This window comes from Scyliorhinus torazame, chromosome 4 (genome assembly GCF_047496885.1).
Source record: "Scyliorhinus torazame isolate Kashiwa2021f chromosome 4, sScyTor2.1, whole genome shotgun sequence".
In the NCBI taxonomy this organism is placed as follows: domain Eukaryota; kingdom Metazoa; phylum Chordata; class Chondrichthyes; order Carcharhiniformes; family Scyliorhinidae; genus Scyliorhinus; species Scyliorhinus torazame.
Genome location: NC_092710.1, coordinates 150,099,019 through 150,117,063, shown reverse-complemented (window position 1 = coordinate 150,117,063; position 18,045 = coordinate 150,099,019). Strand labels below are relative to the sequence as shown.

Sequence of the window (18,045 nt, the reverse complement as noted above, 5' to 3'; positions counted from 1 at the left end):
AGAGCACCCTACCCAAACTCAACACCTCCACCCAACACCAAGGGCAATTTGGACATTAAGGGCAATTTATCATTGGCCAATTCACCTAACCCACACATCTTTGGACTGTGGGAGGAAACCGGAGCACCCGGAGGAAACCCACGCAGACACGGGGAGGACGTGCAGACTCCGCACAGACAATGACCCAAGCCGGAATCGAACCTGGGACCATGGATCTGTGAAGCAATTGTGCTATCCACAATGCTACCGTGCTGCCCTTAAAAACAAATAAATCTACACTAGATCATTTTCCCGTAATCCATGTACCTATCCAATAGCTGCTTGAAGGTCCCTAATGTTTCCGACTCAACTACTTCCACAGGCAGTGCATTCCATGCCCCCACTACTCTCTGGGTAAAGAACCTACCTCTGATATCCCCCCTATATCTTCCACCTTTCACCTTAAATTTATGTCCCCTTGTAATGGTGTGTTCCACCTGGGGAAAAAGTCTCTGACTGTCTACTCTATCTATTCCCCTGATCATCTTATAAACCTCTATCAAGTCGCCCCTCATCCTTCTCCGCTTGAATGAGAAAAGGCCTAGCACCCTCAACCTTTCCTCGTAAGACCTACTTTCCAATCCAGGCAACATCCTGGTAAATCTTCTTTGCACCTTTTCCAGAGCTTCCACATCCTTCCTAAAATGAGGCGACCAGAACTGTACACAGTACTCCAAATGTGGCCTTACCAAAGTTTTGTACAGCTGCATCATCACCTCACGGCTCTTAAATTCAATCCCTCTGTTAACGAACGCGAGCACACCATAGGCCTTCTTCACAGCTCTATCCACTTGAGTGGCAACTTTCAAAGATGTATGAACATAGACCCCAAGGTCTCTCTGCTCCTCCACAATGCCAAGAACTCTACCGTTAACCCTGTATTCCGCATTCATATTTGTCCTTCCAAAATGGACAACCTCACACTTTTCAGGGTTAAACTCCATCTGCCACTTCTCAGCCCAGCTCTGCATCCTATCTATGTCTCTTTGCAGCCGACAACAGCCCTCCTTACTATCCACAACTCCACCAATCTTCGTATCATCTGCAAATTTACTGACCCACCCTTCAACTCCCTCATCCAAGTCATTAATGAAAATCACAAACAGCAGAGGACCCAGAACTGATCCCTGCGGTACACCACTGGTAACTGGGATCCAGGCTGAATATTTGCCATCCACCACCACTCTCTGACTTCTATCGGTTAGCCAGTTCGTTATCCAACTGGCCAAATTTCCCACTATCCCATGCCTCCTTACTTTCTGCATAAGCCTACCATGGGGAACTTTATCAAATGCCTTACTAAAATCCATGTACACTACATCCACTGCTTTACCTTCATCCACATGCTTGGTCACCTCCTCAAAGAATTCAATAAGATTTGTAAGGCAAGACCTACCCCTCACAAATCCGTGCTGACTATCCCTAATCAAGCAGTGTCTTTCCAGATGCTCAGAAATCCTATCCTTCAGTACCCTTTCCATTACTTTGCCTACCACCGAAGTAAGACTAACTGGCCTATAATTCCCAGGGTTATCCCTAGTCCCTTTTTTGAACAGGGGCACGACATTCGCCACTCTCCAATCCCCTGGTACCACCCCTGTTGACAGTGAGGACGAAAAGATAATTGCCAACGGCTCTGCAATTTCATCTCTTGCTTCCCATAGAATCCTTGGATATATCCCGTCAGGCCCGGGGGACTTGTCTATCCTCAAGTTTTTCAAAATGCCCAACACATCTTCCTTCCTAACAAGTATTTCCTCGAGCTTACCAATCTGTTTCACACTGTCCTCTCCAACAATATCGCCCCTCTCATTTGTAAATACAGAAGAAAAGTACTCATTCAAGACCTCTCCTATCTCTTCAGACTCAATACACAATCTCCCGCTACTGTCCTTGATCGGACCTACCCTCGCTCTAGTCATTCTCATATTTCTCACATATGTGTAAAAGGCCTTGGGGTTTTCCTTGATCCTACCCGCCAAAGATTGTTCATGCCCTCTCTTAGCTCTCCTAATCCCTTTCTTCAGTTCCCTCCTGGCTATCTTGTATCCCTCCAATGCCCTGTCTGAACCTTGTTTCCTCAGCCTTACATAAGTCACCTTTTTTCTCTTAACAAGACATTCAACCTCTCTTGTCAACCATGGTTCCCTCACTCGACCATCTCTTCCCTGCCTGACAGGGACATACCTATCAAGGACACGTAGCACCTGTTCCTTGAACAAGTTCCACATTTCACTTGTGTCCTTCCCTGCCAGCCTATGTTCCCAACTTATGCACTTCAATTCTTGTCTGACAACATCGTATTTACCCTTCCCCCAATTGTAAACCTTGCCCTGTTGCACGTACCTATCCCTCTCCATTACTAAAGTGAAAGTCACAGAATTGTGGTCACTATCTCCAAAATGCTCCCCCACTAACAAATCTATCACTTGCCCTGGTTCATTACCCAGTACTAAATCCAATATTGCCCCTCCTCTGGTCGGACAATCTACATACTGTGTTAGAAAAGCTTCCTGGACACACTGCACAAACACCACCCCATCCAAACTATTTGATCTAAAGAGTTTCCACTCAATATTTGGGAAGTTAAAGTCGCCCATGACTACTACCCTATGACTTCTGCACCTTTCCAAAATCTGTTTCCCAATCTGTTCCTCCACATCTCTGCTACTATTGGGGGGCCTATAGAAAACTCCTAACAAGGTGACTGCTCCTTTCCTATTTCTGACTTCAACCCATACTACCTCAATAGGGTGATACTCCTCGAACTGCCTTTCTGCAGCTGTTATACTATCTCTAATTAATAATGCCACCCCCCCACCTCTTTTACCACCCTCCCTAATCTTATTGAAACATCTATAACCAGGGACCTCCAACAACCATTTCTGCCCCTCTTCTATCCAAGTTTCCGTGATGGCCACCACATCGTAGTCCCAAGTACCGATCCATGCCTTAAGTTCACCCACCTTATTCCTGATGCTTCTTGCGTTGAAGTGTACACACTTCAACCCATCTCCGTTCCTGCAAATACTCTCCTTTGTCAGTGTTCCCTTCCCCACTGCCTCATTACATGCTTTGGCGTCCTGAATATCGGCTACCTTAGTTGCTGGACTACAAATCCGGTTCCCATTCCCCTGCCAAATTAGTTTAAATCCTCCCGAAGAGTACTAGCAAACCTCCCTCCCAGGATATTAGTGCCCCTCTGGTTCAGATGCAACCCGTCCTGCTTGTACAGGTCCCACCTTCCCCAGAATGCGCTCCAATTATCCAAATACCTGAAGCCCTCCCTCCTACACCATTTCTGCAGCCACGTGTTCAACTGCACTCTCTCCCTATTCCTAGCCTCGCTATCACGTGGCACCGGCAACAAACCAGAGATGACAACTCTGTCTGTCCTGGCTTTCAACTTCCAGCCTAACTCCCTAAACTTGTTTATTACCTCCACACCCCTTTTCCTACCTATGTCGTTGGTACCAATGTGCACCACAACTTCTGGCTGCTCCCCCTCCCCCTTAAGGATCCTGAAGACACGATCCGAGACATCCCTGGCCCTGGCACCCGGGAGGCAACATACCTTCCGGGAGTCTCGCTCGCGACCACAGAATCTCCTATCTATTCCCCTAACCATTGAATCTCCTACAACTATTGCTTTTCTATTCTCCCCCCTTCCCTTCTGAGCCCCAGAGCCAGACTCAGTGCCAGAGACCTGGCCGCTAGGGCCTTCCCCCGGTAGGTCATCCCCCCCAACAGCATCCAAAACGGTATACTTGTTTTGAAGGGGAACGGCCACGAGGGATCCCTGCACTGTCTGCCTGTTTGTTTTTTTCCCCCTGACTGTAACCCAGCTATTCTTGTCCTGTACCTTGGGTGTGGTTACCTCCCTGTAACTCTTCTCAATCACCCCCTCTGCCTCCCGGATGATCCGAAGTTCATCCAGCTTCAGCTCCAGTTCCCTAACACGGTCTTTGAGGAGCTGAAGTTGGGTGCACTTCCCGCAGGTATAGTCAGTGGGGACACCGGTGGTATCCCTCACCACCCACATCCTACAGGAGGAGCATGTAACTGGCCTAGCCTCCATCCCCTCTTACCTTACAGAATATAGCTGCTGTGTGGACTAACTAGATCTCCGCCCTCCGACTCTGCTCCCAGTCAGCTACACTTCCTGTAAACTCCTGGCTCTCTTCGCACTCTTTGCGGAAATGTCGGAAACAAAATGAAAGGAGCACCTTACTCCCTCCTCACCTAACTCCCTCGGTCACCAAACTCTCACTATCGCACTCAAAAAGCACCAAATTCAGCACTCCCTCGGTCACCAAACTCTCACTATCGCACTCAAAAAGCACCAAATTCAGCACTCCCTCGGTCACCAAACTCTCACTATCGCACTCAAAAAGCACCAAATTCAGCACTCAGTGCAAACAAAAATCCATTGGATCCATTTGGACAAAGGAACAGAGGGCCAGAGAGACACACAGGCAAGAAACCCAAAGCCAAATCTGCTGGAGAGAGCTTCGCAGGAGTCCAAGATGTGACAAAGCAGTGCTGAGGTGAGTTCCAGGACCTCTGATGAACAACTCATACAGAAATGCAACATTGAATGACAAAGCAAGTGAGTTCGTGAGGACCAAGCAGGCACACCTGTCGCGTTAAAGGTAAGTGAAAATGGTTATCATGAAGTTCGGGCAGCATGGGCCGTGAAGGTCAGCTGGTGCGAGTCGCGAAGTTCAGCCTGTTGTTAAAAATGTGCCCCTGGGGAAAAAGTTTGAAAAATACTGGTATAGAGTGTCATGAACAATGAGAATCACCCATTGTTTCAGTATTACTGCTATTTGTGTTCAGAAAAAAAGGCTACAATCCCTCAGATGCCTCTAAACAAATCAATTCCCGAGCTTGTTTTGGCTCATCGCTATAAGAATTTGACATAAGATCAAGGAACGCACTAAGGGTGGAACTCACCGACTTATTTTAATGCATTGGAATTGTTTTTAATATATACTTAAAGTATTGTTTTATCATTCATTTTATGCAATTTATTAAGGAATATGCCATATACCCAAAATGAACTTCCTTTTGGACAGTAAAGTGAAGTTGAATTTGGTACGTTGAAATTGAAAATGCAGCAAGAAGCACCTCTTAAACTTTACATTACCTCATCAGTAATATTCTGGAAGTAACGAGTAAATTCTGGCTACAAATACACATTTTCTTTCAGGATTCAGGGGAACATTGTAGAACCCACTACCAAATGAACATGCTGAAGTGATTAGTAAGGATGTATTTGTGGGAAAATTGGATAAGTACATGAGGAATACACCGATATTGAATGTGATCTGATTGGTTTTTCATATGTTGAAAAAAACTCCAGGTAGATACAAAAAAAGCACAGGGGCGGGATTTACCGTTGCCCGACGCCGAAATCTGGAACGGCGATTGGGCGGAGAATAGCTCCTGACGCCGAAATCGAGGCAGATGCCAGATTGACGGCAGGTCACAATGCTCTGCCCCCTCCAACTCGGCATCATTGTGAAGCGCGCTGCGCACAGTTGCAACCGCGTTTGCATCTCATTATCAGGCCCACCCACGGTGCTCCACCTCCAATGGGCCAAGTTCCCAACTACACAGTCCAGTGTGGTCTCGACAGTCACGAGCCTGGCGTGGTGGCTGTGGAGAGAGAGAAAGGACGTACGGAGAGCGTCCAGCACTGCCATACTTCACCTACAGATTCCCCCACCGTTTGTCGCCTGTTCAGCGGGTGTTCCATGCAGCGCTGGTGCTAGCCCCTCACTGGTAGCGGAATCGGTGCGGGTGTGGCGCCGATTTTTCCATCGTGTAACTCCACGGATCCTCCGCTGGCGTCAGCACTTTGACGCAGGAATGGAGAATCCGGCCCCATTTCTGTTAGTGGGTTAGTCCAGGTAAAGGGGACAGAAACTTACCATCAGAGGCAGTTCAGGAGAGAAATTAGGAAATAAACCTTCACACACAAATGCCAGAATTTTATGTCATTTGAGTGGGCGCATACCCGACAGAATGTGAAATTGCTCAAGAAGACATTTGCCACGTTTCCCAACATCATCACGTACTCACGCGATATTTCACCCGCAGACAATTATGCAGGCAATTAAGCCCATTAAGGAGTCAACTGAAAACGATTTAATGTGGCCATCCACTTTAATAGTTGGTGGATAGGCCCATTGACCAGATAGCCGTCATGCTTTTGCTACAACTTTGGCCCAAAGCAGGATGAAATGTCCTAGGTGAAATATAATAGAAAAAGAATGTTTGGGAACGGAGGTTTATTGAGTTCGGCTGTCAGCTGCTTGAATGTGCTGTATAGACACATTTGCTGCATGTTTTAAATTTCATTTAATCTGTGCAGGCGTGTAGCTCCTTGAGGCAGATCCATAACAGCTGTCCAATGATGTGGTTATATGCGGTTATGGGAATTGGGCTTCTTTTGGGGAGGGGGGGGGGGGGGATGGGCCTAGGTACCATGCTCTTTCAGAGGGTCAGTGCAGATCGATGGACCAAATGACCACCTTCTGTACTGTAGGGATTCTATGGATTCAGATAGCTCATCAGAAGAGCCTGCCCGCAACCTCATTTCTCGGCACCCCCAGCAGCACTGAGCCTTTCTCAGCATGTGGTTCATGCTGGCTGCCTCTTAATTGGCCAGCCAGCGTGAAATCGTTTTTGAGGTCTTATTGTGGCCTTAGGTGCGTCCCCCTTAGGCCCGCCCGGCAACTGGATGTGCCTGATGAACACAAGATTCAGGCCAAAATGATATAGCACAGAAATTGCCCCATAAAAAGCAGAAAATGCTAGCTCAACTCACTTTACATCCAAGATCTAGAAATTCTGTTCGGCAAGTGTATTAAGGGATATGGAGCCAAGAATGATGGATGGAGTTAGGACACTGATTAGCCATAATCTCACTGAATGGCAGCGTAGGATCAAGGGGCTGAACAGTCTACTCCTGTTCCTTTGTGTCTATGACACGATTAAGGGAAGATGAAATTAGATGGGAAGAGGTTTATGCAAAGTATGAGCATGGATGCAGGCATATTTCTATGATGTACTATTCTACGCAATTCTGTGTAGTTAGGAAATGGGGTAATTAAAGAGCCTGTAGCTCCAAGGCAAATATTTACTGATTCTTGAGATTTGGGACAATATTCGGCACATTGCATGAAAGAAACAAAGTGAAAAACAAACCAGCATTCTAACTGGTCTTTTGATTCATAGACCCCTGTATCTTTGCTACATGGGGCAGGTTAAAAAAAAATCTATACTATTCACAAGTCTTCAAATTGGAAGTCATGATTTTATTTTATAAAGAAAAATACAAGTAACAACACTTAATTCTTACCCCTTTAATTCCTTTTAGGTCTCCTTTTAGTAAGCTGTCCAGAGGAAAAGTGATGATGTTGTTCATATTCTGAATCTGTGAAATGATAAATATCAAATGATAAATGCTACAATTATAGCAGTTTGGGGGGGGTGGGGGGGTGTTGAGGTGGAACCTTTCAGGGAAGAAGTCATTGTTCCTATTTTAACAATCCTGAATGATGGAAATTGAATTTATAATTTGAAAATGTTTGATGTGCAAAATGTTTGTTTTCTCTCCCTCATGCACATAGGATAATCTTTATTCATGTCACAAGTAGGCTCACATTAACTCTGCAAAAGGAGCTGGTTTAGCACAGGGCTAAATCGCTGGCTTTGAAAGCAGACCAAGGCAGGCCAGCAGCACGGTTCAATTCCCGTACCAGCCTCCCCGAAAAGTCGCCGGAATGTGGCGACTAGGGGCTTTTCACAGTAACTTCATTTGAAGCCTACTTGTGACAATAAGCGATTTTCATTTCATTTCAATGATGGGCAGCACGGTGGCGCAGTTGTTAGAACTGCTGTCTCACAGCGCCGAGGTCCCAGGTTCGATCCCGGTTCTGGGTCACTGTGTGTGTGGAGTTTGCACATTCACCCCGTGTTTGCGTGGGTTTCGCACCCACAACCCAAAGATGTGCAGGGTAGGTGGACTGGCCACACTAAATTGCCCCTTAATTGGAAAAATAAATTGGGCACTCTTAAAGTGAAGTTACTGTGAAATGCCCCTAGTCGCCACTCTCTGGCACCTGTTTGGGTCCACTGAGGGAGAATTCAGAATGTCCAATTCGCCTAACAAGCACGTTTTTCTGGACTCGTGGGAGGAACCTGAAGCGCCCGGAGGATACCCACGCAGACACGGGGAGAATGTGCAGACTTCGCACAGCAGTGATCCAAGCCAGGAATCGAACCTGGGACCCTGGAGCTGTGAAGCAACAGTGCTAACCACTGTGCTACCATGCCGCCCATAGTTGTATCATATACAACATACAGAATGTGGGCATTCCAAGCCTTCTGCATCTTTTTGCTGCAGTATTGCCTTGGGCACCAAGTCACAGAGGTATCCCTGGAAATGGCATACAGTTTACACAAAGACACCCTAAAGCATGCTAAAAGAAATGCGAACAGTTAAGTGTCCGATATTTCCTTGCACGGTGCTGCAGTTTCTGGCACCTAGAGGTCCTATGGTTCCTGCTGACAAAGATGGGTTCCAGCCATATTACAGTTCTGCAATGCCTGGGCCTCGACAGGTTCCTGTCCAGCACTGGGGCAAAGGGAAAACCAAGAAAATAATCCCTTAAATACCTGTAATCCACTTATTTACACAATATTTAGAAGTAAGCTAAGGCTCCATACCAGTAACATACAGTTTGTGTATAGAGTTTGCAGGTTACTTTGGAAAGGCATCAAGGCTTAGTGTTTCACCAACAATTATTTACTGACTGTCTAATGAGTCATGTGTGGGGTGCTAGTCAGTCATCAAATGCTGCCTCCAAAGGGTGGCACTTTTCTCCAAGTCTTTTAAAAATATAACCCTAGGAAATATTGAATACGTTATTTTGAATCCAATGCACACATTTTCCATCCACAGGAAAAACTTTTCTACACATGCTTTACCCACAATCATCACCAATATAAGGACACATTAGCTCACCATTTTTATCTCAAACGGGATCTGCACTCACTACTGTGCTTGACTTATTTGCCCCAACCTTCAGTACTGGCACTGAAAACGGTCTCCAGACGTATAACCATATAAAGTGAAGAGGAACGGTGCAGGTCCAGCAATGGTGCCCACTTTAAGACCTTGAAGACAATCTGGGTAGAGTTAAAGATGTAACAGGGATTTAAAGCAACAAACACGGGCTGCGGTAATGCGGTGGGAAAAGGAACTAAAGAGGAAGGTTTATGATAAGAGCAAAGGCGAGCAAGATTAAATGACACAAAGATTCATGGTGTAGGGCCATGTGGAATGGTAACAGGACACAAAACAAAAAATGTGAATGGCAGAATGATTATCAGTTGCTGCTCAAAAGCAGAAACCAGAGGAAACAAGAGAGAAAAGCCAAAACCAACAAAAAAAAGAAACAAAATGGAGATACAGGTTATGATCTAAAATTGTTGAATTCCATGTTGAGACCAGAAGGCAGTAAAGTGGCCAGTCAAAAGATCAGGGGCGAAATTCTCCCCCAACTGCGCGATGTCCGCCGACTGGCGCCAAACACGGCGCCAATCAGACGGGCATCGCGCCGGCCCAAAGGTGCGGAATGCTCCGCATCTTTGGCGGTCTAGCCCCAACATTGAGGGGCTAGGCCGGCGCCGGAGGGATTTCCGCCCCGCCAGCTGGCGGAAATGGCGTTTGTTGCCCCGCCAGATGGCGCGGAAATGCGGCGCATGCGCGGGAGCGTCAGCGGCCGCTGACAGTTTCCCGGCGCATGCGCGGGAGCATCAGCGGCCACTGTCAGTTTCCCACGCATGCGCAGTGGGGAGAGTCTCTTCCGCCTCCGCCATGGTGGAGGCCGTGGCGGAGGCGGAAGGGAAAGAGTGCCCCCACGGCACAGGCCCGCCTGCGGATCGGTGGGCCCCGATCGCGGGCCAGGCCACCGTGGGGGCACCCCCCGGGGTCAGATCGCCCCGCGCCCCCCCCCCCCCCCAGGACCCCGGAGCCCGCCCACGCCGCCTGGTCCCGCCGGTAAATACCAGGTTTGATTTACGCCGGCGGGACAGGCATTTTCTGGGCGGGACTTCGGCCCATCCGGGCCGGAGAATCCAGCGGGGGGTCCCGCCAACTGGCGCGGCCCGATTCCCGCCCCTGCCCAATCTCCGGTACCGGAGACTTCGACGGGGGCGGGGGCGGGATTCACGGCAGCCTACGGCCATTCTCCAACCCGGCGGGGGGTCGGAGAATGACGCCCCAGGTGCTGCTCTTTTTTTTTTTTTTAAATTCATTTACGGGATGTGGGCGTCTCTGGTTGGGCCAGCATTTAGTGCCCTTCAGAAGGTGGTGGTGAGTTGCCTTTTTGAACCGCCGCAGTCCTTCAGGTGTAGGTTCCATGAGCTTATGTTGAATTACATTGGAATACTGCAAGAGGTTGAATACGAAAAGGTCAGAGAGGGTGCAAGGAGGAGAATTAAAATGATAGACAGCTAGAAGCTCTTACAAACTGAAAGACGATGTGCTGCAAAGCGCTCCCCTAATCTATGTTTGCTCTCCGAAGTTCAGAGACCACATTGTGATCAGCAAATACAATATACTGAATCAAAAGAGGATAATCTGCTTGGACACCGGGTGTCTGCCTTCCACTTAGAAAACTTGATGCTGTCCATCATTTGGTACTTAGCCATGATTTAATGCCACAATCTGATTAACAAAGATTGCAATATAAAATTGTTTCTGCTTGGATTGGTTAGTGACAGCTGGTGCCAGTAAGAATCTGAAGAGATATAAACAGGAATCACGATTTAACCTCAACATCGAAGTAGTATTCAACATCAAAATTTGCGTTGAGGTCAACTGGTTACTTCTGTCTGGAAGATACACATTGGTCAGTTTGATATTGGTTAAAAAAAACAGTTGGGGCTAGCACTTGCCTCATTTATGCATATTTATATTATAACCATCAAGCCAACCATCAAGCCAGTTTGTCAAGACTTTAGATGCACAGAGATTTAAAGTTTACAGCCTTACCTGATTTTTGAAAAGCGCAGTTAACTCTTTAGTAAAGACAGCAAACTTCAGAAAAGCTGTGCCTAGATCAGGATCATCACGGCAGACACAGTTACCGCCAAACTTCTCAAGTGCTTGTGTGTACTGTTCTTCATTTTCCACATGTCCTGCGCAGAAAAAAAACACTATTCACAAAATAGTCATTTCTATTCAGTCTGTGACAGTGCAACAGTGACACTAGTTACTTCTTATTAAATCTGTCCATCTCAGCAATACCTTTATAGCAATACAACATGCAATAAAATACCTTTATAAAAGTAGTCATATTAGTGGAACAGACGACGTTATAAAAATAAAATTATCACATATTTTTACATTATTTTAAATGATCCATCTGACAAAACGGTTTAAAATTCCAGATCCCAAGTGCAGTTGTACTAAATTCAAGATATATATGTCATACCCCAAAATAATTTATTTCCAGCCGAAAACCACCATGCACATGTCTAAAATAAATGACAGCTCAATTAAAATCTAATTTCTGCACAATGTACCTCAATGTATAGGAATTATTTATCCATATTAAAAATCTTACAACTGTAGGAACGTCTACCAATTTTTGCAAACTTTGGATGGTTTCACGGTCTACCAATTTTCCATGTCAAATGCTCGGGTTAAGGTTTCATTTACAAATTTTCATTTCCCACCTTCTATGAAAACTTGCCACCTTGCAACTGCCCTTCCTGTTTGTGGAAGAGTTGGAGCAGGGGGATGTAATTATAGTTTAACAAGTTTAAATTTACAGCTTATACCAGAAATGCGCACACTAGAATTTAAAATGGATTATAGACATAGGCATAACTATTGACTGGCGTTGGAAAGAAATGGCCTGCAGGAATTGGACAAAATAAATAACTTCCCTTGAAAATTACGCTGACAGTGAAACCATCCAAAGTTTGTGATTTAAATCATAGTTTTCGTGGTTCCCAGTGCAGGGCAATCGCCCAGAGGAAGTTTTCTCCACTGGGCAATTGCCATGCAAACCCTTTCCTGGGAACCTCAGAGGGGGATTCCCTAGTACATTTCTGGGGTACCCACAAATCGGATACTGGGAAGCTTGGTTGGGGTTATGACCTAATGACTTCAAAACATGAAATGCATTATATCCACATGTCCTAATTATCACTCATTCTCTAATACAGTCAAATCCCAGGGGGTCCCCCCTACAAATTCATGTTAGGCAGAGCTTTAGAATAGCCAAGTAGTCCACATTCTTACATAAACATATCTCTCTGTAACCCAATATGCTTGCAAGCATAGTCCACATCAGAAACAACATATTCAAATCCCAAATGAAAACACAAAACAATAAGTGTGTGTACAAGTCTTCATTCAATTTATTCACACCTTAGAATGATCTGACCTTTGCATTGAAAAAGGTCATGAGTTACTGATAATCCTTTCTTGCCTAGCATGCTGCGATACAGTCCATGTCTTCAATGCTGTATAACGTGCTTTCAGTGTTTTTGTGCAGAAGTGGAAAATCCTGGAGCATCTCTACGGCCTTTGCTGCATTGGTTAGGGAAACAGATGGACAAGCAGGCAGGCATTCAGATTCTTCAGAGTCATTGGGGTTCTTGGTCTAGGAATGTACTGCATTGACGATGGCACCATCTGTCAGTGCTATCATGCATCATAGGGCATCGTCCACTTCCGCTTAAATTTCCATGGTTGTGTGTGCTGGAATTTCCATGCCAGTCTCCTACAGACCAGCAACAAGTACCTCATCATCAGGTTGGTTGGCCTCACCCTGCTCTTCCTCGGTTTTAATGTCTTGTGCAGTCGCAACCTGCTTGAATCCAATATGGTGGCAACAGTTGACAATTGTGGATTCCATCATTACCTTTCATGCATTTTTCATCTTGAAAATGGTTTCTGATATAGTTGGATTGAATACGGCTTCCTATTGATAGCCTCGATAACCTGAGAGAAAAACTGCCAATAGTAGAGAGTTTTCAGGTATAAAAGATATCTATTGGTCAGTGTTATCACTCCTGTGGATTAGTAGTCTTCCCTCAGTCTTACAAATTGCACGGATTCTTGTATGGGAGTCCTAACAATACAATAGTTACGTGGCGAGTAACTTATCCACCGACACCCCAAAGCCTGTCCATTATCTACAAGATACAAGAGTCAGGAGTGTCATGGAATACTCTCCACTTGCCTGGATGAATGCAGCTCCAATAACACTCAAGACACTCAGCATAATCCAGGTGTTATAGACCAGGGTTTAGAGAACCCCAAAGTGTATCATGGAGTTCACCTGACCCACAACTTTTAATAGATTGTGGTATGGGGAGCACACGGCCCACTCTACAGGTATGGTACAGCAGAAATGGAAAAGTAATTTTTAAAGCAAAACAATGTTTATTCTATGAACTCAAGTTAACCTTTTTAAAACATACAGTGAACATCTTAGCAACCATTAATTCAAATACAACCCCCAAAGACTACAACACTAAGTAATCCTTTAAGCTTTCCTTTTAACATCCATAAGACTTAAAAACAAAACCTTTAACAGAAGCACATCAGGTTAAAGTCACTACTGAGATCATCAACGGATCGATTTACAGTTTTTAGATTAGAGAGAGACTAATACCCCTTCTGGCTGTGACTGCAGCTATCCAGCTCTGAAAACAAAACTAAAACACACCCTGTAGCAAACAGTCTAAAACGAAAGTAAAAAGCTGACAGACAGCTCAGCTCCACCCACTCTGACATCACTGCAGTAGTAAACACCCATTTCTTAAAGATACTCTCACTACAGATATTTATATACTCACCCATTTATAAACACCCATTTCTTAAAGGTACTCTCACATGACACAGGGCAAAGGGCCCGCTTGATCAGCACCCATTCAATCATCATCAACATCCACTCCGGCATGGTAGCACAGTGGCTAACACTGTTGCTTACAGCTCCTGGGTCCCAGGTTCGATTCCCGGCTTGGCTCACTTGTCTGTGTGGAGTCTGCATGTTCTCCCTGTGTCTGCGTGGGTTTCCTCCGAGTGCTCCGGTTTCCTCCCACAAGTTCCGAAAGACATGCTGTTAGGTAACTTGGACATTCTGAATTCTCCCCGTGTACACGAACAGATGCCGGAATGTGGCGACTAGGGGTTTTTCACAGTAACTTCATTGCAGTGTTAATGTAAGCCTACTTGTGACAATAAAGATTATTATTATCCACCACTGCCATCAGTGTGCACCATCTTCAAAGCGCACTGCAGCAACTCACCAAGACTCCTTCAACAGCACCTCCCAAACCCACATCCCCTATCTTGAAGGACAAGGGCAGTCAATACATGGAAACACCAACACCTACGAGTTCGCCTCTAAGCCTCACACCATCCTGGAACTCCACCCGAAACTGCACTGTAGGTCTACCCATATGGACTGCAGCCGTTCAAGAAAGTGCCTCACCACTGCCTTCTCACGTGTAATTAGGGATGGGCAATAAAACACTGGCATGGCACTACATCCCGTGAAAGAATTTTTAAAAATACTCCCAGTACTGAAATAGGAGGATAGAGCAGATAAATGCATGGCTGGAGAGATGATGTAAGAGGGAAGTCTTTGTGATTTCTGGAACGAGTTGCGTACGAGGCGGATCCTCTAAAGGCCAGACAGCTTGTACCTGAACAAAGCAGGACAAATCTCCTTAAGCAGCAATTTACTAGTCTTATTTGGAAGGGTATAAACTAATGTAGCAGAAGCGTTAGAACCACAAAGTAATCTCAGAGAGAAAAAACAAGGTGCAGAGAGGCAGATAGCATTAAAGTAAAAAACAGTACGGTATAAGTTGAGGTCAGAAAAAGAGGAAATTAAATAAAGTCTAAATCAGATACTCGGATGTACGTAAATGAAGAAGTGTGGTAAATAGGGTGATAGGTTGCAGGTGCCAAAACTATATGGAAAAATAATGCTGTGACAAAATCAGAGATCTTGCTCAAAAACACAAATGACGGGATTCTAAATATTACTGAATACAAGATGTTTTGGAAATATTGGGAACAGTTCGCCACGACAGTGCACCCCTCGTCTAGAGACTTGTTTTCTCAATGGAATACATCTTTGTTGAGTTATAAGATATTTCCTTAAATGTCTGCCATTGTTCACCTTGCCTTTCAGCCTGCTTTCCCAGTTCCCTATTGCCAACCCAGTCTTTATCAGCCTGCTTTCCCAGTTCCCTATTGCCAACCCAGTCTTTATATATGTAATTGCCTTTATTTAAGTTTAAGACACCAATTTCAGACAAATTTCTCACCTTCAAATTGAATATGATATTCTATAATATCATCAGTCTTCCCACGAAGAGTTTTCATGAGATCATTAAATAATAGTGATCAGCACTGTGGCTTCACAGCACCAGGGTCCCAGGTTCGATTCCCTGCTGGGTCACTGTCTGTGTGGAGTCTGCACGTTCTCCCAGTGTCTGCGTGGGTTTCCTCCGGGTGCTCCAGTTTCCTCCCACAGTCCAAAGACATGCAGGTTAGGTGGATTTGCCATGATAAATTGCCCTTTTGTGACCAAAAAAGGTTAGGAGGGGTTATTGGTTATGGGGATGGGGTGGAAGTGAGGGCTTAAATGGGTCGCTGCAGACTCGATGGGCCGAACGGCCTCCTTCTGCACTGTATGTCCTATGTTCTAATCCTGTCTCATTACACATTACCAGATTTTAAAATAACCTGTTTCTGGTTGGTCCCTCAACATAGTATTCTAAGAAATTGTTCGAATAATTGCCTTTGTCAATTTGATTTTGATGCAACAAATAAGCTGGGGCTGGTTTAGCACAGTGGGCTAACCAGCTGGCTTGTAATGCAGAACAAGACCAGTAGCGCGGGTTCAATTCCCATACCGGCCTCCCCGAACAGGCGCCGAATGTGGCGACTCAGGGATTTTCACAATAACTTCATTGAAGCCTACTTGTGACAATAAGCGATTATTATTATTAATCTAATAAGGAGGCCACCCTTTCCTTGGGAAAGAGAGCCTAAATGGGATAGGAAACCTTGACAGCTTTCATGTTTGGGCCAATATGTGGCAAGTTAACATTTGTACTGCAAGTGTGCCTCAACAAGAAAGGGACTAAATGCTTGCCCTTGACATTTAATGATATTACCAGAATTGATTCCCCCCACCCCACCCACCACTGCTACCAACACCCCACTTTCAATATTCTGGATGCTTACTAGCAACCAACCACATAAATACTGTGGCTATAAGGGCAGGCCAGATGGGATTCTGCAGCAATTGACTTATCTCCAGACTGCCCAATGTCTTTCCACCACTCAAAAGGCAAATCAAGAGTGTGATTGAATGCTCTCCACTTATATGGATGAATCAGATCTAAAAACACTCACAAGAACCTCTACACTATCCAAGAATAAGCAGGTTCACCGGATCAACACCTTATCTTCCACCTTAAACATTCAATCCCTCCACCACTGGTGCAATGTGTCCGCAGTCTTTACCATCTACAAGATGTACTACAGCAACTCACCAAGGCTTCTTCGACAGCATCATCAAAACCTTGACCTCCAACACCTACAAGGACAAAGGCAGCAGGTGCATAGGAACACAACCAAGTCACACATCATTCTGGCTTGGAAATAGATCACTGTCACTTCAAAGTTGTTGGGCCAAAATCATAGAAACGCTATCTAATAACAGGAGTACTTTCACCACCAGAACTGCAGTGGTTAAAGATGTTAACTCACCACCTTCTCAATAAACACTGGGGTTGCCATTGATGCTCAACCACCCACTATGAATGAATATATTCTATAACTCAAAGGTACAAAAGGACTCTAGGGGTACAGATTTCCAAGCGCTAGAAATAGTGATGCAGGTTAACAAAGCTATAAAAAGTGGAAACAGAACACGGACATTCCTACTAGAGGGCTAGACTTCCAAAACAGAGAAGGTATGTTAAACTTATACAGATCACAAAAGTACTCTGCACTGTTTGGTTTTCATGTTACAGCTAGGTCAAAACACATGGAAAATTTCAATGGAGATTTACAAAGATTGTGTCAGAACTGAGAGGGTACAGCTACGCAGAAAGGCTACACAGGTCAGGGGCTTTTATCTAGAAAAGACTCAAAAGTCCTGCTCGAGGTCTTTACATTATGATGGCATCGATGAGGAAAGGAGTTCCCACTTTAGTGGAAGCCCGCAACTGCTGCTGCTTGTAGCTACTCCTACCCCTGGTATGTCACATTTGTCAGCTGGATAAGTACATAGATAAGGGAGAAAGGAACAGACTGGTATGCTGTCAAGGTGAGATAAAGTAAGGCAAGAGGTTTACACTCCAATAAGCATTAGCACTGACATAGACCTGCAGTGCTAAATAGCCTGTTGATGTGCTGTAAAATTTACATAAATCTAAGATATCAATGATAAGCAACAACGGCATCAACTCCAGATCAATATATTAAACTAGCACTAAAGTGTTTTAGTTCCAAGAGCAGCCACTTAATATTCATTCATAACATTACTAAACACGAATACATTTTTAGCTCATGATGAATTTCACAATGGAGAACTCCAAAACGTCTCTGAAAGACATGACAGGTCAGATTTCGCAGTTTAAATTATGCACATTGCAAAGTACAATCATACATCTTACCAGTGCTTCTTTTTTTAATAAACTGTTGAATTGTCTTACTATCTACCTCTATCATCTTTATGGCATTCCTGCCAGGTCTACAGTACACCCTAACATCTGTACTATGAAGTGGCCAGTGGGTCACGGCCGGCTGGGTGTCCATACCCCCACTACAAGGACACCTGCAAGTGAGATATGAAGATGGTGGACATGGACACTGACAACTAACTGGGAGACAGTCACTGGTAGCTGTGATGTCTGGAGGCTGATTGTTTGGAAGACATTGAA

At 45.1% G+C, this 18,045-nt stretch overlaps 1 protein-coding gene across 1 annotated transcript in view; it reads right to left on the bottom strand.

The window, feature by feature from the left end:
- The window catches only part of asap2a (ArfGAP with SH3 domain, ankyrin repeat and PH domain 2a), a 228,661-nt gene that overhangs the window by 139,903 nt on the left and 70,713 nt on the right, over nucleotides 1–18,045 (bottom strand). Inside the window, exons 3-4 of the mRNA XM_072498751.1 lie at nucleotides 11,111–11,256; nucleotides 7,409–7,483 (exon numbers count right to left, since the gene is read on the bottom strand). Coding sequence (XP_072354852.1) covers nucleotides 7,409–7,483; nucleotides 11,111–11,256 — 221 coding nt within the window. The remainder of the gene's footprint in view (nucleotides 1–7,408; nucleotides 7,484–11,110; nucleotides 11,257–18,045) is intronic.